The 21,540-nt window shown below is 51.5% G+C and overlaps 1 protein-coding gene across 1 annotated transcript; it reads right to left on the reverse strand.

The window, feature by feature from the left end:
• Positions 1-1,114: 1,114 nt before the first annotated feature.
• Positions 1,115-21,134, reverse strand: NUAK2 (NUAK family kinase 2). Its single transcript, XM_033199324.1, has 7 exons — positions 20,746-21,134; positions 11,406-11,526; positions 8,300-8,451; positions 7,877-7,942; positions 5,265-5,384; positions 4,275-4,407; positions 1,115-3,598 (listed from the first exon to the last, which is right to left on the reverse strand). The coding sequence occupies exons 1-7, from the start codon at positions 21,106-21,108 to the stop codon at positions 2,535-2,537; spliced, it is 2,019 nt and encodes a 672-aa protein (XP_033055215.1). The 5' UTR covers positions 21,109-21,134; the 3' UTR covers positions 1,115-2,534.
• Between the last annotated feature and the right edge of the window lie 406 nt (positions 21,135-21,540).

Raw genomic sequence — 21,540 nt, forward strand, 5'->3', positions numbered from 1 at the left:
CTTGAGGCTAAGATCTCTTTTTGTTTTTGTTTTTTTGTTTTTTGCACCAGGGATACAGCAATTACTTCTGTCTTCTACTAAGCTTAGCACACAAAAAGGCTTGATTCATGAGAGGAATGAATAAAGGAGCACTGCTAACCCCATAGCTGAACTCTAAGCTTCTGGAGATAAACCCGCCCCCTGGATTTTTTCCATGTTTACCCAGAGTCTAGCCCAGAGTTTCAGCACTGAGTAGGACCTCAGAGACTTAAGACTTAAGTACTCCAGTGTCGCCTAAGCAATGTCTTGTTTGCTCTCCCACCTTGACCCCATAGTTGCCTTGCCCTCCCCATCTCCTTTGCAGACTCGTGACTTTGCCAGCTCAGCTCTCCAGGTGTGGGAGGGGAGGTCCAACGCTCCACTGGGCAGGCACCAACAGCTGGCAGGACAGGTGTGTTGTGGGGCCGGAGCCAGAGCTGGGGATGTTTGGAGGCTTCCTGTGACTACCAGAGTGGGTCGCGGGTAGGGGAGGGAGGCTGCCTGAAGCCAGAGCCAGCTGGCTGCTGGCGGGCACTTTGTCCTCATCCTCCCTTTCATCCCCAGCCCTCGGAGCCTGGGAGTTTCTCAATGGAGCAGGCGTGTGGGGAATGCTCTGCAGGGGGCTGAGGGAGTTGGCATATGGTGGGGGTGGACATTCCAGGCATTCTTTGCTTTCTCTAGGAGTCAGGCAGTGAGGACGGAGGGGGGAGAAGCTGCCCAGCACCAGAGTAAAGGGGATTTCTTAGGAGGGAGAGAATAAAGGCAGTGGGGGTGTCTTTACCCAGCAGGAGCAGGGCTCTAGCAGACAGGAGCGGGGGTGGGAGGAGGCAGGTGGTGGGGGCAGGGTGGGATAATCTGCCAAATCCACTTCTACTTTAGTGCCAAAGGCCGGAAGAACAACTGGGACCCTGGGCCCAGGGCCTTCCCACCTGTGTGCTTAGGGTCAGGCTAGAGCTACTGAGCTCACGTTTGTTTTGATTCGGCAGTTTTTCTATTTCCCATCCCTGGCAGCCTAGGGGAACAAGTATTAGGAGAAGGCTCAAAAACCTGCTCAGCACCATCCCTCCCACCTCAATCACCAAAGAGAACAGCAGGGCCTGCTTCCAATCACCTTTCTGGTTTTAATGGTACTTTTTGGCCACGAAGGTCCATTAGGTAGAGACCATTAGGTAGAGAGACTCAGAGTGTGGAGTGGGGTGTGGAGGGGGCGTGGGAGGAGGTGGAAATCATTGCAAAAATATCTCTCTGTACACAAAACCTAGATGTCACAGTGGATTTTCCCAGAACATAGAATTCACATTATTGAAAACAGCAAGATTCACTTTTCCTAAAACACAAAGCTGAGAACATCAAAAATAAATATGGACATTCTAGAGTCCTGAAGGCCCAGAGAACACATCCATAGTCTGGACTTTAGAGCAGCTTAGAGGCAGAAGTTCTGAGTCTCTGAGGTCCAAGGTGGAGTCCAGAGGAGCCTGGACCCCTTGAGATGAAGTTCACACAGCAGGCGGAGGCTTTTCAAGTCTTTCAGATTCACAGCAGCAACTGCAGGAGGCTCAGGCCAGGTTTGGAGGATGAAAAAGGGAAGAGAACCACTGAAGAAACAGAGATTGTGTTCTCTTACTCCTAGGCTAAATAAGAAGGCTTAGGTCGGGCATGGTGGATCACACCTGTAATCCCAGCACTTTGGGAGGCCGAGGCGGGTGAATCACCTGAGGTCGGGAGTTTGAGACCAGCCTGACCAACATGGAGAAACCCCATCTCTACTAAAAATACAAAATTAGCCAGGCGTGGTGGCGGGTGCCTGTAATCCCAGCTACTAGGGAGGCTGAGGCAGGAGAATCGCTTGAACCCGGGAGGCGGAGGTTGAGGTGAGCTAAGATCACGCCATCGCATTCCAGCCTGGGCAACAAGAGTGAAACTCCGTCTCAAAAAAATAAATAAATAAATAAATATAAAAATAAGGAAGGTTACTTCAGACCATTCCCAGGATGCCTCAGGCACATTAGGGATGCCACCATCCAGTTCTGGTGGTTGGTAGGAACAGGAATGTGTGTGTAAAGAGGTCTGACCCCACTTGGCAGGGAATGAGTAGGGAAGGAGCTGTCCTTAGAAGGCACCATGTGTACAGAGTATTCATGGGATGCAGGAGATGGGCCCTGGGAGAGTTCACTTTCCAGGTCTCTGTGGCCCCACCACGGGCACAAGAAACAGGCAACCTGGACTCTGTCATGCACAAGAAACGGGCAACGTGGACTCTGTTGCGGGCCTTCCCGTTCCCCTCTCTTTCTCTATTATCCTCTTGGTTCAGCAGGGCTGAAGACAGACACTGAACCCTTGACGCACTTCATTTGCCTGCTTCTCACATCCAGCCCTGCCCAGGGCTCCACTGCAAACTGTCTCAGCCTTCTGAGTGGGGATGCAGGTCCTGGGAGGTGGGGTAGAAGGCATCTCCCCTTGGGGGGCAGCCAGCTGCATCTGACAGCCTGCCCAGGCTGGGGCAATGCCTACCCCACTCAGGTGAGTTTTGAGCAGACCCTCAGTGCCTGTCGGTAGGTCGCTGTCACCTCCTGGCAGTCCGTCAGGGAAAAGCAGCTGTCCCCCAAAGGATCCTGCCGCCAGCGCCTCAGGCAGCTTCCAGGGCCCTCAGAGGGGGGCTCCTCAAGCCCCATGAGGTTGTCCACAGACACACAGCCCCGCAGTGGGGGCTCTGGGAGCCGTTCAGGCAAGTCCAGCTGTTCAAAGGACTCAGAGGACAGGATGCTGTCCTCGCTCACAGCCCCTGAGGGTCGGCTGGCGCGGGCCAGGGGGCGAGGTGGGGCAAGTTCATCCAAGGAGCCGAAGGTGGTGGGGGCTGCGAGCTCCAAGGCTGCCCGGGAGAACTTGCCGTTGAGTTTGAGGATACCTTTGCGATGGAGGAGCAGCCCTGAGGCTTGCGGGGGCTTCTGCTCCTTGGGATCCCCGCTCACAAACACGTCACCTGCGTCTAAGAGCTCCCCAGATTCACTGGGCTCGGGAGAGGAGTAGTAGCCAGACTCGCGCTGTCGGGGCTTCTTGAGGATGCCCTTCTTGGGGAGCAGGGGGGCAGCCTGCCCTGGGCTCGCAGGGATTGGGCTGAGCTCCTGAAGGTCCCCCTGTGCCTCCTCTGCAGAGGCTGACACCTTCTTCTTGAGAATGCCCTTTGGCAGCTTGAGGTTGCTCTTGCCAGGGCGAGGGGCAGTGTCATCAGCCGGGTCACCGTGGAGAGACTGGGCCATGTCATTCTCCTTGCGGGACTTCTTGAGTGAATGCTGGCGCTCCAGGCCAGAGGTGGTGCTTCCCCCACCAGGCGCATGCTGCTTGAAGAAGCTGCACACCTTGGCCCCATTCTCCAGGAGGGGGCGGGAGGAACGCCGGAGCCAGTCAGCCATGGAGGCCCGGGCACAGTCACTGCCAGGGTGCCCACCCTCGTGCAGAGCCTCCTGCTCTCCCACACGGGAGGCGTAGCCCCAGTTGACCCACCAGTGACTGGCCACATCCTCCAGGGTGGCCCGGCGGGTGGGGTTCACCATCAACAGCCACCGGATCAGGCCACAGGCATCTGGAAGACAAAAGGCAGGTGCTTCAGTTTGGCAGCTCCCAGAATAGGCACTTCCTGTCCCCAGCTCATCCCCTTTTGAGCTAAGACACTGCTTACTCCTGGGTTGGATGCGTCCCTTCCAGCCTATGGCTCTGTACATGCCTTGGCCCAGGACAGCTCCCCAGTCCACAGTTCCTGGACTGACTTTCCCAGCTGCTTCTCTGTCCTCTGACCCCTCAGGACTGTGACCCTTCATGAGCTCTTGTGTGTATGTTGGTGTCTATCCTCTCTCTCTCCATTGAAATTCAACCCTCTGAGGGTAGAGACTGTGTTCAGGGTAAACTGGGGCTCTCAAACCCTTCTTCCTGCCTTCTAAGTCATAGTCAAGGACAAAAAGGTTTCTGAGGACGAGAACAAAAGCAATAGGAAATGAGACAACTGTAGCAAAGGAGATCTAAGTGAGAGCTTAGGAACCACTTCCCAAATATAATCAAGCATGCCCCTATGGGAATAAAGAGCGATCCCCTCCTTCCCCAGAGGTCTCGACATTGGACATATGGTGGACGGTCCCCTAACCTACCATGGGCCATGATGGACTGTTGCCCTTTTGACTTTAGTGCCACTGTGTAGTTCTTGCCTTAGGCATGAGTGAAGGACACCCCAGGCCTGGATAAGAACACCCACCCCTCTCACTCACCAGAGGGTTTAGGTGGCTCCCGGTAGGCCCCGTTGCTGATCTGTTTCACCAGCATCTTATGGTCATGCCCGTCAAAGGGCATGGTGCCATGCACCAGGATGTAGAGGAGAACACCCAGGGACCAGCTGTCCACCTGAGAGAGACAGGGGAGGTCAGCAGGGATGTCCATACCAGATGAGAAAATGGTACACGCTGGAGAACTCAGAGGCCAGCACACCTGAGGACGACCCACCTCTCCTACGTAGGGGCCAAGAGGGGGATGCTGCAGAAGGGGGCTGAAATGTTGTCAATCGCTTTCCCTGGGAGGGACAGCCACAAGCACAAGAGCTATAGCCAGGTCATCTCTTCTGGGCTGGGGAAGGGGTGGTTGTGACAGATATCATCTCTGCGTCACTCTTGGGAGGCTGGACCGGGTGCCGGGAAAGGTAACAGGAACGAGGAAGGTGAGTGAGGCAAAGAACTAACCTAGGAGTCAGGAGACCTAAGTTCTAGTTCTAGGGTTTTTTTGTTTTGTTTTCTTTTTCATTTTTTTTGAGATGGAGTCTTGCTCTGTTGCCCAGATTGGAGTGCAGTGGCATGATCTCGGCTCACTGCAAACTCTGCCTCCCAGGTTCAAGTGATTCTCCTGCCTCAGCCTCCCAAGTAACTGGGATTACAGGTGTATGCCATAAAGCCCCATTACTTTTGTATTTTTTTTTAGTAAAGACGGGGTTTCACCACATTGGCCAGGCTAGTCTTGAACTCCCAACCTCAAATGGTCCACTTGTGGACCTCCCAAAGTGCTGGGATTATAGGTGTGAGCCACTGCGCCCGGCCTAGTTCTAGTTTTGCCACTCGTGGCTAGACACCTGGCAAGTTACTACTTTTTGGGAGGCTTGAGTTTTGTGCTCTGAAAAGGTGAATAACGAGAAAACTAGCCCATCAATCTCCCAGGATCTAAAGTCATAGTAAACACCTGAGGCAGGCTGGCAGGGGAGGGTGGTCACTTACCTCTGGGCCTGTGTAGGGCTTCCCATTGACAATCTCCGGCGAGGCATAGAGGGGGCTCCCACAGAATGTCTGCAGGAACTTGCCTTGATGGTAGAGGTTGGAGAGGCCGAAGTCAGCAATCTGCAGGATTGAATCAAACACAGGCACAGGTCATGTCAAGGCCTGGGTTTTTCTGTAGCTCTTGGCCTATCCCTCTTCAGACCCTGGGGAAACCCAGGCTCCAGCAGAAGGAAAGAGTCCCCATGATCCCTATCCCACACTGAGCACTGTCAGCATAGCTCAGGCCCTGGAAGAACGAACCCTGAGGAGCTATGTCAACAAGGAGCATCTAGGCAGAGGTATGTGGGGGCTTCAGGATCCTCACTGCTCCCCAGACCGCTTTGCTCACGTGGCATTCCACTACAGAGATGCTCTCTCATGCCCATATCCCTTGGAAAGTCTTCCATTTCCTTCTTCTAGAAGCCTAGTTTCCAGTGCCTCCCTGGAGCAGCCCTGCTCATTAGATCTGCCTTCCAGACAGACTGTACATTCCCATGCTGACCTCCTTGCCCCCACCTCTCCTGCAGCTGCTAGCCCAGCTGAGAGCCTGCATGACATCTAAGGATGTTTAGTGATGGAAAGGAGGGTCAGCCAGATGGAAGGGGAAAGCCAGCATCTTGTGATAACGTCATGGCCCTCAGGAACAAGCAAGCCCTATAACCAATGAACCACATAAGACTTGAGCTGCCCTTCCTAGCAAAGGGCTTATTCTTGTGTGCACACCTGGGCAAGAACTTTGTGGCAGAAACCTGGGGTCAGCCCAACATAGCTCAGAAGCAATAATGAGGGCATGTTCTGCCCTCATTATTGCTGTGGTTACAGCCCAGGACTCCCTGAACCATCTGATATTGAGGGCTTGAGAACCCGACCCCATCATCTGGTTCCCCAGAGACACCTTTTCTCACCTATCCTCAGTAAGAGGCTGAGGCCATGCCCCCGTGCTCCCCACCTCTTCACCTCATCAGAGGGTTATGTGTGTTCAGGGTGGGGAGGGGCTGTTTATGAAACCCTGGCTCCTTTGTTTATGGTTTTATTGGCCTCTTATCAAGCAGTTGCCAGTTGAAGCCCATAATGAAGCACATGATTGGTAGAGATAGAAAAGTTCATGCCTGTCCATGTCTGTGCCTGATTATGTGGGTTTACTGGCTGTGGCTTCCCTCCCTTCTGATCAGCATCAAAGACTGCCCCACCTGCTCCGGGAATTGACTGGTAAGAGGGAATGAACTCAGTACCAGGGCACCTTATGGTACAGGTCAGGAGCCACTGGAAGAGACTATGGCCTGGGTTCAGGAAGATTCTGAAGAGGGTCAGAGTGCAGCGTCACCTTCCCAGGTGCCTGCAGGGGCCAACCTCCCCCGTGCCATGTCCTTCCTCCAGCCCTGAGATCTCAGTTTATCCCATCAACATGAACTTTTCCATGCCTGAATTTAACTACTTAAGCATGGAAATCCAGCAGCTGCAGAAAGCAGGAAGCTGGAGCTGGAGTCCTTCATCTGTGGGAAGTTTCCAAAGGGCTAATTGTAGCATTTTTTTTTTTTTTTTTTGAGATGGAGTCTCGCTTTGTCGCCCAGGCTGGAGTGCAGTGGCGCGATCTCGGCTCACTGTAAGCTCCACTTCCCAGGTTCACGCCATTCTGCTGCCTCTCAGCCTCCCGAGTAGCTGGGACTACAGGTGCCTGACACCACACCTGGCTAATTTTTTGTATTTTTACTAGAGACGGAGTTTCATCGTGTTAGCCAGGATGGTCTCGATCTCCTGACCTCGTGATCCACCCACCTCGGCCTCCCAAAGTGCTGGGATTACAGGCGTGAGCCACTACGCCTGGCTAATTATAGCAGATTAAAGCGTGCATGTGTGTGTGTATGCAAGTGTGTACACACATGGGCAGGGAGAAGAACTCAGGCCGGGCCCATCCCAAGGTTGTATTAAACCTGACCTTAAGGAGGCCGGGCGCGGTGGCTCAAGCCTGTAATCCCAGCACTTTGGGAGGCTGAGACGGGCGGATCACGAGGTCAGGAGATCGAGACCATCCTGGCTAACATGGTGAAACCCCGTCTCTACTAAAAAATACAAAAAACTAGCCAGGCAAAGTGGTGGGTGCCTGTAGTCCCAGCTACTCGGGAGGCTGAGGCAGGAGAATGGCGTAAACCCAGGAGGCGGAGCTTGCAGTGAGCTGAGATCCGGCCACTGTACTCCAGCCCGGGCGACAGAGTGAGACTCTGTCTCAAAAAAAAACAAAAACAACCTGACCTTAGATCTAGACTCCTGTCACCCTTATGACATCAAAGGAGCACTGATCTGGGAGTCAGAAGATCTTGGTTCTAGTCCAGGTTCAGCCACACACTAGTTGTGTGATCTTGTGCAAAGCACCTCTCAGCTGAGGCCCCAGCTCTCCATCCACACAATGAGGTGTTGGAATGGATGACGGCTGAGGTCCCTACCAGTACCAATGAAGGTCAGCCTTGCTCAGCTCCTTCAGGAATCCACCAAGAGCTTAGAGCTACTTGGCTAGGGACAGTGCAGAAAAGCTGGGGTGGGCAGGGAGGCTTCCAGAAATAAGAAGTGGGACTCACCTTGATATTCCCATTGGCATCCAAGAGGATATTCTCCAGCTTGAGATCTCGGTGGACAACTCTGTTCTGAAAGAAGGAGGGGGCAGTCAGGGGAAGGTCACCAGGAAGGGAAGGTGATGAGGGGCCTAGTCTGGAGACGGAGGTAAACACAAAGGGACCCAAGTGGGTTTGAGCACAGGTAGGCTGGGAATGCCCATCTTTATTGGTGTGGGCCGCAAGAAATCACAGGCCCTTCTATCCCCGGGTAAGGGACTCAAAGTTAGAGACACCAACATTTCTCTGAGAGTCCAGAATCTAGTTTTGCCTCTGTTTCTGTCTCCCTGTGTGATCCTGGATAAGTCATGGAACCTCTCTGGTCCAAAACAGCCCCAGAGCCCCAGCGACCAGCCCCTGAGGACACGGCTGGAGCAGGTAGGTGCTCACCTGATGGCAATAGTGCACGGCAGAGACGATCTGCCTGAAGAAATGCCTAGCCTCGCGCTCACTGAGCTGCTGCCGCTCACTGATGTAGTCATAAAGGTCGCCCCGGCTGGCATACTCCATGACGATCACAATCTTGCTGCTGTTCTCAAACACTGGGCAGAGCAAAGAAAGGAAAGTCAGGCCCTCCCAGAGTGCACTGCTCTCCACTGGGGGTGACTCACTCCTCCCCCACCCCGGGCCCCAAACCAGACAGGACCCACTCCAGGGATATCTGCTATTGGGGCATACGGTGGCAAATACGGGCAGAAGAAGGGCCTTGGAAGTTCTCAGCATCTTCCAGGAGCCATGAGTTAAGGCCAAAGACACTGGCTCACCCTCTGCCTCCTTGGAAGTTCAGGCTTTTGGGAATTCTGAAAAATTACCCGGCCCTTTCAGGAAGGCAGAGACGTCACTAGATGGGAATGAAAAGCCGGGCTCCTTGGTTCAAGAACCTGGTACTTTTTCACCTTGTGGCCTTGGGCAAATCTCTTCTAGATACATGAGTAAGAATGCAGGTTTGCTGGGTGATCTTGGACAAGTCATTAAACCACTGTGCCTCAGTTTCCTCATTTGAAAAGCAGGATAATAAGGCAACCTCACAGGGCTGGGGTGAGAAACACAAAAAGTCAGCAGCAGTTCCAGGGCTGGCTGAGCAAGCTGGTATAGGTCTGACACATAAACAAGCACTCAATAAATGGTACCTACGGTTGGTTATTTATTTATTTATTGAGACGGAGTCTCGCTCTGTCATCTAGGCTGGAGTGCAGTGGCGTGGTCTCAGCTCACTGTAACCTCCACCTCCCAGGTTCAAGCGATTCTCCTGCCTCAGCCTCTCGAGTAGTGGGGATTAAAGGTGTCCGCCACCATGCCCGGCTAATTTTTGTACTTTTAGTAGAGACAGGGTTTCTCCATGTTGGCCAGGCTGGTCTTGAACCCCAGACTGCGTGATCTGCCCACCTTGGCCTCCCAAAGTGCTGGGATTACAGGCGTGAGCCACCGCACCCGGCCACAGTTATATTTATAATCAATGTCCTCATGCATACATTTGAAAAATAAGGCCAATAATAATGTCTGTCTTGAGGATTAGAAGAGGGAATACAAGTATATTAAAGTGGATCATGAACTATAAAGCACTACAGAGAGCTGAGATATTCATCACCATCTCTGACTTCCATCCAGAGGATCCAGGGCAGGGCCTCATGCATAAGGCCTTCTACACAGAAGCAATCAATACATATTTGGTAATTAATTGACTGGCTGGGTTCCTGGCAGCCACCCCAACCCAGCTGGCTCATCTCTCTGGGTAGGAGTGGCCCTCTTGCCACTTGAAGACTAGGTAGGGAGTGGCTGGTTCATCAAACTGGCCCTTCTGCCTGGTGTGTGTTAGAACATGTATGTCCACGACACTGCATCTTTGTGTCAAACGGGTCCTATGAGTTTGGCTTGCTTGGTCTGTGCCAGAGCTAATGTTGTCTAGGCTCTGAGAAGGAGTGAAGTGAAGAGGCATCTCCCTAGAGGAGTCCCAGCTTCCAGGGAATTGGATACATGGCCAGGAGGACTGTCCTTTTTTCCAGGGGGACAGGAGTAAATGGCCCTTATCTGTGGAGTCCCAGCCTCCTGGGGATGCCTGGATGAGACTCTACCCCTATGGCTCTCATCATCTCTGCAAGGATGCATGCAACCTTTGTGCCATAAAATTGGGAGTCAAAAGCCAGCCAGGGCACATTTTGGAGAACAGCTAGGTTAGAGGTCAGTTCCCAGGACTGAGGCACACCCACTACCTCACATCCCTTGAAGCCTATAGCAGGAAGGGGATGAATTTGGGGGACCCCCTCCAGTCACACAGTAACTATGATGTTCTTATGTCTGTTGAATCTGAAGGTGCCAGAGAAGTCATATCCTGAGCTGCAGCACTCAGTTCCCAGATCCAGCTGGAGATATAAGGCAGAATTCACACACACACGCACATACACACACACACGCACATGCATACACACCAATCACCACACTCAGCCTACCTGGAGATATGGGTGTAAGGCAGATTTCATACACATACACACACACACACACACACACACACACACCCCAATTACCACACTCAGCCTGGCTTAACCAATACTTTGTCATCTCCCCACTCTTCCCTGAGGGAAGCACACAGAGATACAATTAACCTTCTCAGCCACTTGCCTGGCTCTTCATGGAACAGGCTCAAGCCACAGGGCCATGTTAGTGGCTCTACCCTTAATCTTTCTATGACCATGACCCAAGAGCAGACACTGCTCTATTTTTCCCCCACCAGGAATAGACAGGCAAAGGGCAGAGCTACAGGCTCCCTTTCTTCCCTCCTGTTGCTATCCCTCGCTTCCCATCTAACTGATATTATGTAAAGGCTCAACGCAGACAGGTATGTGTAGGAGAGGGCTCCCCATCTTTCCTTCGTCACCCTCTCTTGCTCACTTTGTTGTCTGGGTCACGGGGAGGAGGGCAGCTGGAGAGGTGAAATCAGCACTGATGTCAGAGAAGAGGAGGCCAAGAAAGACAAGTAGCGGTAGGAGCCAGCCCTGTGGCAGGAATGATTCAGAGCCCAGGTCAGACTCTAGGAGGTCTGGCTCTTGGGACGCATGAAGAATAGCACCCACACATCTGGGACAGGTGTAGGTCTGGGTATCTTTCAGCCTCCCCCAGATTGCTAAGGAGCTCATTGGGTTGGGAAGGTAGTGTTCAAGTAGGGAAAACCGAATAATAACAACAAAAAACCCTGCAATTCCTTGAGTACTTCCCATTAGTGGAGCATTCAATGACATAAACAGTTTGATCTTTGCAACCACACTGTGATGTAGATGGGATTACCCCATTTTATAAATGAGGAACTGAGGCCCAGAGACTAAACTCAATGAGCTGTGCAAAGTCATACAGCTGAGTTTCAAATCCAGCTGCTGCCCACCTCTTGAGTCTGTATCTTTTTTACTTCTTTATGTTGTTTCTTCTGACACATGTACACACGCATGTGAACACACACATGCACACACATAGACCCCCAACTTCCAGCTTTAAGTGCCCACTGTACCTTCATGGATGGCAATGATGTGAGGGTGGTTGAGTGATGACATGATCTCAATCTCCCTACGTATGTGCATCAGATCTTGCTCATCTTTGATTTTGTCCTTCCGGATTGACTTGATGGCCACCTGGGAATAGAAGGCAGGAGAATGAGGAGAAAGGTTTGGCAGGAAAAGGTTTGGCAGAGGACACTCTGGGGGCCCTGGTCCTGGTGGTTTGCCTGTAGCTGCTATAAAGGCCACAGAGTACACCCAGAGAAGCCACTCCATCCTTCACCAGGGTAGGTGGCAGAGAGGCTGGAGAGCACTTTCTCTAGAAAAAGATCTCACCTGAGCTGAGTGTACATGGTCCATGCAGCAGGAAGGAATATGGACCAGTCACCTCCTTACTCATAGTCTACAGATAGATAAGGAAGGTAAAAACCTGCATTTGCAAGGCTGATGCTTTATGAATTATAAAGCAAATGTGCCAATCTGCACCATGCGCAAGGACCAGCCGGTTTTGCTCACCACTGAATTATTGACACTGAGCACACTGCCTGATGCACAGTAGGCACAGAACAACTCCTTGGTGCATTAGTAAATGAACTGGCCCTCACGACAACCTTGGGAGGTGGGCACAAAAAGCATCATCAATACCCTCTACAGGCGAAGAAACTGGGACCCAGAGAGGCTAGATGATGTGCTCAGTCATACGGTCACTAACTGGCGCAACTGGATTAGACTACTGGCCATCTGATTCTCAGTTTGGTGCTTTTTCTGCCCCAGTACTGTAACTTGCTATAAGCAATCAGTCCCTAGCCACAAAGTGGAAACAACCCAAATGTCCATCAAGAAAAGTAGGGATAGGTCTGGGTGCGGTAGCTCAAGCCTGTAATCCAAGCACTTTGGGAAGCCAAGTCAGGAGGATCACTTAAGGCCAGGAGTTCACAACCAGCCTGGGCGACATGGTGAAACCCTGTCTGTACAAAAAATACAAAATCTAGCCAGGTATGGTGGCACATGCCTGTAGTCCCAGCTATAGGCGCATGCTGAGGTAGAAGAATTGCTTGAGCCCAGGAGGCAGAGGTTGCAGTGAACCATGAATGCACCACTGGACTCCAGCCTGGGCAACAGAGTGAGACCCTGTCTCAAAAAAAATAAAAATAACAAAAGAAATGTGGGCATAAACTACATGTGGTATGTCCATAGGATGGAATAGAATAGTATTCAACCACAAAAAGGAATGAAATTCTGACACATGCTATAACATGGATGATCCTTGAAAATATTATGCTAAGTGAAATAAGCCAGTCACCAAAGGATCAATATTGTATGATCCCACTTAAATGAGGTACTGGGAATAGGCAAATTCATAGGGACAGAAAGTATTAATAGAACGGTGGTTACCAGGAACTGGGGGAGGGGAAATGGGGAGGTGTTGTTTAATGTGTATAGTTTCGGTTTTGTAAGATGAAAAGAATTCTGGAGATTGGTTTATAGCAATGTTAAATTTAACACTACCAGTACACTTAAAATGGTAACTTTTATATTATGTATGTTTTACCATGTTTTTAAAAATTGGTCCCAAAATTATGAGAAAAAAAAAAAGCCCCCAAACACCAGTCTATTCAGTTCAGACAAGACATGTTCCTCCCCTGACAACAAACAAACAACTCAACAGTTGCTTGTTATCTCAGGGCTTGCTACCCTAGTCCAGCAAGAGAAAAACACCACAGGAGAACTAAGCCTTCTGGGCAGTATGTGTGGTGGGCTCCGGAAGGGTGGAGTGAGGCAGGAGGAAATGGAAAGAGGGCTACTGAGGTGCAGCTAGCAAAGCTCTGAGCCAACGAGGGTCTACGTCCCTCTCTGCTCCACCCTCCTCAGCAGCAGCTCCTGGACAAAACCCCAGAAAACACCAGGGAGCAGGGCCTGAGGCGCAGAGTTGGGGAGAGACACTGCCTGGGGAGTCTGTCACTGTCCCCCTGGGCGAGTCCCACCCCTTCTCAAGAGCCTCGGGTTTTTTTTTTTTTTTTCTGTGAAACTAACAGGTTGAGCTAAGAGATCAGAGGGGCGGGCTTTCCTGCTCTGAGTCTATGAAATGAGCTGTAGAGATGCCACGGGGCCCTCAGAGGCTGCGGGGCTGGGCGGGAGCAGGGTGGGGGTGGGGTGTCATAGGGCCGGCCAGTTCCTGGCAAGTGCTGCCCAACGACGCAAGTGGTAAATACGAGTCTTCCTCTTATGGGAGATAGGCAAGTTGTGAGAAATCTGAAGACCTAGACTGTGGTAAACAGCTCCTCGTTCAATTTCCCAGGAGGGTTTGCCTCCCCTCAAGATTCAAAGGGAGACAGAAAAAAGAAAACCCCTGCTCGATGGGAGGAGCCTCTAATCCACCCTTTCACAGGACTCTGGAGGCAGACAATGGCTTCTGGCTTGCAGGGGCAGCAGGCCCTGCCGGCCTGTGTTCTCCATCGGACAAGAATGCGTAACAGCCCTAATCCCGTAAGAGAAGCTGCTCACAATGCCCCGCCCGGTCACCCCGGCAACGGGCCAGGGATGGCGTGCCCTCCGCCCTGCTCCTCCCCCCTAGCTTCATCTTTGAAAGAGAGGAGGCCCTGCTCTCAGGCCCTCCCTGAGCAAGGCAGGGAGGACAATGGCAGGTGGGAGGGATGGTCACCATGGAGCCTCCTCCCCAAGATGCTGGAGAGGCCCATGCTGCAGCTGCAGGGGATGCGATGGGGCTATCCCCCTTCTGCTCCAAACCATACATCTCTCCCTAGTGAGCTAAGCAAAAAACAAAAACAAAAACAAAAACCTGGGCTTGGAATTGGGCAGGGGGCCAGGGGCAGGCGTAGAGAGGGCTTGAATCCTCCTTCAACTAGGAGGCACCTCTCTTTCCTGGATTCAACTTGGATAATTCCCACACACCTCTCGCCTCATACCCTTTTTCCTCTCCCTGAAGGGGAGATTTTATGGCCAAGTTATTTTCTCACTAAAATTCTTTGTTTAAAATAAAACAATGGATAAAGTTCTTTGAGCTCTTCAGAGATAAAGGCCCATAAAGAGAAAACGATCAATCATATATAAACACAAATCCCATATCTAGATAATCAAAACTATTTCAGAACTTAAGATGTACACATAGGCGCATCTTGGATGTTCAGTTGTGTACTCGCAGATACAAGAGCGAACTAAATCATCACAGGCTTAGGGGGCAGAACTCTAAAGATGACAAGGCCTAAAATAAATGAGGCTCCAAAAAAGGGAGAAAGGCGTCTTAGAGGGGCTGGGAGGAGTCTCTGCATGGGGGAGGGTGCACAAGTTGAACCCCAAGATCCATCTCTTTCAACTCCAGAAGCCCATGATTCTACATCAGAATTGTTAATCCTCATTGAACAGTTCCAGCCTCCTGCAAGTTTGTGCTCTGGTATCAGGGGGTAGCTTAGGGACCCACCAGGTATCCATATTAGGTCCCAGCAGATCACAGTATGGCTGGCACTTTTCAGGAAGCAAACAAGTTATGTCATCAGGCCTCCATCAGTCCCCAAGCAGGTGGCAGACAAGAAGAGCCATGCATCACTGCCCTGGTGTGGTTGGGCCACTACTCTCCAGCCTATCCTGGCCCCACAGGAGAGGGCTCTAGCTATCTGTTGGCTGGCCTGTCAAAGTAAATTAGAGCAACCGCTCAGGCCTGGACAGAGCTCAGCATACAGAAAGCATCCAACAGTTGTTACTGGTGAACATAAATCACAAATATTAACTAGTTAAGTCACTGGGCTGATGATCTTTGACTGATGGGAGCAGTACTCAGATAAGATTTTCTCCCCTTCTTCCTAGTCACGGGTGGAGTTCACTTGGTTATAAGGACTAATTTTTCGGGACCTTTGTTCTCATCTGCAAGATAGCCAGGCAATATTCTCTAGAATAAAAATACGTTGATTAGGCTGGGCACAGTGGCTCATGCCTATAATCTCAGCACTTTGGGAGACTGAGGCGGGCAAATCACTTGAGGCCAGAAGTTCGAGACCAGCCTAGCCAATATGGTGAAATCCCATCTCTACTAAAAATACAAAAATTAGCTGGGCCTGGTGATGCATTGCTGTAATCTCAGCTACTCGGTGGCTGAGAATTGCTTGAACCCGGGGGGCGGAAGTTGCAGTGAGCTGAGATTGCACCACTGCACTCCAGCCTGGGTGACAGAGTGAGACTCTGTCTTAAGATAAAAATAAAAATAAAAATAAGATGACTAAAACCAAGGAAGAGGGTAACAATTGCTGAACCAATCACCCAGAGGCAGGAAGGCCACATGCCTGAGATAGTCCTGGCCTAATTACTAATACTGTCCCTTTTACTCTCCAAAATATCCAAGTTTAGACAGTACATTATATGGCCACCCTATTCAGAAGGGGAAGGAAAACCAGATTCAATGATAATAACGTAAACTTGAATATCTGGTTAGTGGAGAGGGCATCAAGAGTCCAGGCATCTAATCCTTATTTGTCCCTATCGAGCTATGCAACTCAAGATAAGTCACTTGACCAGACAATAAGTCTGACCAGACAATAACTTATCTGGCTGGTTTACATGTCTTCATCTGAAAAATGAATGGATATTTATTCTTCAATCATTTGCTGAGTGCCTACTATGTGCCTGGCTGGCACTGTGATAGGTGTTAGGGATTCAGATAAAAATTGGACAGTTCCACAGTCCAGTGGGAGGACTAACAATTAAATAAACTCCATTCTATTGTGATGAATGTGGCAGTTGATGTCCCTGCCTGCAGAGAGGCTCCAAGAGCACTGGAAAGAACTTCCTTTGCCTATAGGAGGAGCAGGGAAAACCACCTCTGGGAGAAAACTGTTTTCGATTTTGAAGGATGAGTGAGGTTTGCTAAGCCAAGGGAGGCGGGCTACGGAGGGGCAACAAGGGCATTCCAGGCAGAAAGAAAGGTTTGAGCAAAGGCCAGAAAGAGACATTCACGAATTCGCACATCAGGATCTCTACGCACCCTTCCAAACTCTAGAATTCTCTGCTGAACTTCTTCAGAAACGGGCCACCTGCTACTACACCAGGAAGGTGCTAGCCAAGGATTATTGTAAGGAGCCCCATACTATGGCCACAGTAGCCTGCTTGAGCGTAATTGATTCTGCCCCAGTGGTTTTCTTGCCCTGCGGTCCTGAACATTGGAAAAGGCAGCAGGGTTAATTCCTCATCCTAGTTTGCAAACAGCACACACTGAAGTCCAGAAAGGCGCACTGAATTTTTCAAGGTTCCACAACCCATCAAGACACAATCAGGATTGAAGATGGAAGGATGGTGCCTGGAGAAGCTTCCATCTCAGCCATGGAGATTACCTGCCTGCCTCCCATCCCTGGAGAAGGGAATGCCCCATATCTTGCCCTAGGCCAGGCTGTGCAGTATCACCCAGCCACCCCATCCCACTTACAGACATACAAATATGCCCACTCCTTTACCAACACCCTGGTGAGGTAGGTGCTGTGGCTCAATTGGTAAACACTGCCTTCCTCAGATCAGGAATGATCTGGATTCAGAAGAGGATGGTAGAAAGGTCTTAGAAAAAGAAGGTCCAGAGATGCTGGTTCCAGGTGGAGGGAGAGAAGGTGCAAGCTGGGCATCTCTGGTCATAGTTATCACCTGGAGCTGGAGCCAAGATCCCTGATTCCTCTCTGGTCTTTAGTGGAGCAGCTGCTGTCTGGGAGGCAGGGCAAGGAGCTGGAGGATGACCCATTTAGATAACGGAGGAGAGGTTGGGCTGGGCTGGCCCAGGCTGGGCAGAGTGGGGATGGGCCTAGGGGTGGCTCACCATCCCACCACACCAGCCAGAGAGCTAGGCAGGGATCAGGAATAGGCTCCAAAGGGAGCCTGAGCCACCTCCCCATACTATGCTGCCCCCTCCTTGCCATCCTCCAGCCCCCTCTACCGGGTTGCTGGGCAAAGAGCTTCCCTGCCCAGTCTTCTTGTGTGGTTTGGCTGGGGCTCAAGGACAAGAGTGGCCTGCAGCCTCCCTCCCTGCCACTGAGTGGGCAGGTGCAGAGGGAGCAGGGAGGGCAGTGTCCCGCCAAGCAAGCCCTTGGCAGCCAGCCAAGCAGGAGTCCTTCTCTGGAGCTGGGGCCGAAAGAGAAACGAGGACTTTGAACAAATCAGCAAAGTGGTTTGGCTTAGGGAAGCCCAGCACAATCCTTACTCTTTCTTAGGGTAGGACAGACCTCCAGGACACAGGGATTTCCCAGGAAAGGGAAGGGCAGGACTTCATCAAAGCCAGCTTTGCTGGGATAACAACACTGTGTGTGTCAGATACTGTGCTATGCACTTTACATATGCTGTCTTACTTAATCCTAAGAGAATCCTACTAGGTAGGAATGATTATCACCCCCACTTTACAGATAAGGAAACTGAGGTACAGAGAGGTTGCACAGCTGGTAAGCAATGGAGCCACGATTTGGATGCTCGCAGCCTTGACTCTCAGCTAGGCAGCACCCCCAACAAGGTTTGAAACCCAGGAATACAGTGTAGTTCACCCACCCCAATCCTTCAACACAGTCATTATATGTGAGGGTGGGGGTTGGTTCCCAGTGACTCTTCCCACCTGAAGCACAGCCTGGAGCACTGGGAAAGGCAGCGGGAGCTAACTTTTGGAATAACAAAGCACACTGAGGCAAGCCCGGGCTCATCTCAAGGCCAACTCCCAGTCTAGGACTCAGTACTTGGTCATCCAGGAGACCATGTTGTAGGCATGCCACTCACCAACTATAGGATAAGTCACTTCCCCTCTGCGGGCCTCAGCTACTCCATCTGTCAGTGAAGGAATCAGACCAACTCAGTCATTTTCAAGCATCTTGAAATCCTGCACTGCACTCCAATACATGAAAAAGACAGAAGCACTCTTGCTCCAGAGCACCATCCACTTGGACTCATGCCCTTCATGGTGCCCCCTGAAGGTAAGACTTCCATGCAGATCATCCAAAGGCTTTGGTGGACTCCATTTCAGAGACCCCAGCATGTGTTTTTCTCTTTAGGGGGAGGGGTGGCCGGGGGAGCTGGGAGAGTCCCAGGAGGAAATGTCATTTGGATACCAGGAATGTACTGAAGAGCCAGAGCAAATATTTGTTTTTCCTTTGATGCCCTCCTAGTTAGTTCCATTAGTTCCGCCCACCTGCCCTTCCCCTCTGCCAATCCCATCTGGCCCCGAAAATCCCATCTAGGCAGGTTGGGTGTGGGAAGCATGCTAGAAAGGTGGAGAGAAAATTGGGATGGAAGTCACCCAGCAGGCTTTCCTCTGAATCTAGCTCCCACCAACAATCTCAATTCATTCTGGGGGAGGTCTTGGGCAAGCTCCCACACCCCTCTCCCCCACTGAGGTATCCTGAGGTACTAGGGCTCTCTCGATTCACAGAGGACAGCCAAGAGGCAGGGGTGGGGTGGGGTGGGGAAGAGGCAATGCTCCAGAACTGAGAAACCATTAGCACAGCAGGCAGCCGCTCTCCAAGAAGGAAGGAGACCCTGAGCAAGCTCCCAGCTGCAGAACTGGGTGGTCTATGGATCAGGGAGGTTCACAGCAGGTCCCATGCCTACTGATCTTGGCTTCCTACATAGAGCAAGAGGCATGAGGCCAGGGAGTATCTTCTGATGTAATAAGAGCTGGAATCCCTGTCTAAATCCACTGAGGTTTGAAAACTGAAAGCTAGTTTATTTCATTCTGGAATCAAATGAGATCTCTCTTACTTGCTCTCACGCATGTCCACACACACCCACCCCACAGTGACCTGGGTCAAGAGCCTGATGGGATCTCTGAACTTCAATCTCAGTTTCTCAGTTTCTGAGCCACCCCAGTCCCCACGACCCAGTCTCCCCACCCCCAAGAGGCATGAAGCACAAGCCACCAGCAGTTATTTTCCAGCTAAGCCCCTGACAAAGCCTGGGTCCAACAGCTTCAAGCCTGGAGCTTCACCAGGCCTTCAGACTTTGTAAAAAGAGAAAGAAAAGGCAAGCCAGGAAGTACATGATTGCCCAATAGCTGTAACCTGGCAGCAGGCAACTGGGGACTGTGCCAGGCGATAGCAGGAAAAACATACTCGGTGCTATTGATGGGGCCATAATCTATCCCTTTCTCCAACATCCACTCTCCTTCACCAATGAAATGACTTCTTGAATTTCAAACCAGCTACTGGCTGCAAAAGCAAACACAATCTGGGGAAGTAACTGCTGATGTAGCCAACAGGGCAAACCATACACACACACACACACACACACACCCCCTCACAACCAGCACCCAACTGGATTTGGCAAAACATAATAATGCCTAAACCACCTGCTCTAAAAGGCTGGTTAAAATATACATTATATGGCCCTATCCTAGCCCTTCAGAATAAACTACTCCGGGTGTGGAACCAGAGAATGTAAGTATTTTAAACAAACATCCCAGGTGATTCTTAGGTACTTTAAACTCAAGTTTGAGAACCAGTTAACCACTGCTAACTAACTTTTGACAAATTTGCCATCCTTTCTGGGCTGGCCTTCCAGAAGTTCTCGCTGCAAGTTCTATGTGTCAGGAGCAATATAAATTCACATTTCGATCTTATTCAATCCTCACAGCAGCTTGTGAGGCAGGCTGTGTTTTCTACAGTTCTGCAAAAGGGGAAACAAAGTACAGAGATGAAGGAAATTGCCCAGGGTCACAAAGATTGCTAAACTACTACACTCCCACCAAAGTAACAGGGCATGTTCTTGAAAAGGCCCCCAAACCGAAAGGTGTCTCTGGTACAGTGGACATGGTTTCACATTTTCCAGAATCAAAAACTCATCATAATGAAACTTCAACTAAATTTTAGAGCTGGAAAGGACCTAAATGTCAAAACCTACCCGCTGTGCCAGAGCTCCAGTGCGCTGGGCTGCCAGATTCTTGGAGTTGGGGAACTCCACACCTCATCCATTCATTCAACCACATACATATTTACCTACTACCTATTAAGATGGGGTGCCTTCTACTTCCTCTTCCCATTGTACTCTATTGAACAGTCTGTTCCCAGCAAAATTCAACTAATCTTATCCCAGGACACGACACGATTCGTCTTTCCGCGTCAACTATCCATAGCCTCCCTTTTATTTGACAATCATCACAGCAGTGTGGTGTTGCTGGCTGGGGTTCGCAAGTTTGCGACCACTGTCCCTGCAATCACGGACCGACACATTTGCCAGGGACACCACGCGGTAGCCACGCAAGCCCAGCGCGGTAAAGATCACGTTGGCCTCTCCGCCGAGCAACGAGCGAGCCCCCGCCCGCCCTCCTCCGCTCCCCGCCGGCGGCCAAGCCCGAGCCCGCCCCGCGCCGTGAGAGGGAGCCGCACTCACCAGGCGCCCCGAGCTCTCCCGCGCCTTCTTCACCTTCCCGTAGGTGCCTTTGCCCAAGGTCTCCAGGAACTCGTAGCGGTGCCGCAGGTTGTGCTTGTGGTGGTGCCGCTTCACCGCCTGCTTCTTCATCAGGGGCTTGGGCGACTTGATCAGCCCTTCCGCCAGCGGCCGGGTGAGCTCTGCGGCCGAGGGAGTGGGGCCGGAGCGCCGCGCGAAAACCAGCGACTCCATGGCGAGCAGGAGGTGAGCGAGGGCGGTAGGGGAATCAATAGGCTGTGCGGGGAGGGCTGAAGCGCGGGGCACAGGTCCCGCAGCCGGACAGGGAGGCACAGCAGTACCAGAGCGCGCAGTAAAGCGCAGCATTCCAAGTAGTTATAAACGCCCTGAGTCCGAGGCCCTGGACACGCCCCCCGGCGCCCATTGGCCTGCTCGACGGCAGCGCGTGACCACGGCCGTCCACATTGGCTCTCCGGAGTCCCAGGCCCCGCCTCCTCCCCTAGGCGTGGCCGGGAAAGGTGTCAATGGAGTCCCGCCCACCGGGAATGGGGACTAGGGGATTCTAGCAGAGGCTGCCTGAGGCCCAGAACCTTACTCTGAGGGCCCTTGGAGCTGCACTTGCCTCTGAGTGGCGCTTGGTCCTGGTTAATGCCCTGTTGTTTTATTGTACTGTGTTCTCAGTTGGCTCAGAGGTCACCAAAGTATTTCTTCATCCTGAGTAATTTGCTTGTCCTAAGCCAAAAATCTATAATTGCTTGACCACTTCATTAAGTCCATAAAGGAGAAAGGGAGCTGGGA

Source organism: Trachypithecus francoisi, unplaced genomic scaffold (genome assembly GCF_009764315.1).
Source record: "Trachypithecus francoisi isolate TF-2019V2 unplaced genomic scaffold, Tfra_2.0 Lachesis_group5, whole genome shotgun sequence".
Taxonomy (NCBI): Eukaryota; Metazoa; Chordata; class Mammalia; order Primates; family Cercopithecidae; genus Trachypithecus; species Trachypithecus francoisi.

What these genes read in the sequence shown, in the direction of transcription:
- NUAK2 (XM_033199324.1), bottom strand. Translation starts at nt 21,108, where the DNA reads ATGCTGCGCTTTACTGCGCGCTCTGGTACTGCTGTGCCTCCCTGTCCG. An exon ending in ATGCCAATGGGAATATCAAG is followed by an intron (nt 5,385 to 7,876) that starts GTGAGTCCCACT and finishes TCAATCCTGCAG; the next exon opens with ATTGCTGACTTCGGCCTCTC. An exon ending in AGCCCTACACAGGCCCAGAG is followed by an intron (nt 4,408 to 5,264) that starts GTAAGTGACCAC and finishes TGTCTCTCTCAG; the next exon opens with GTGGACAGCTGGTCCCTGGG.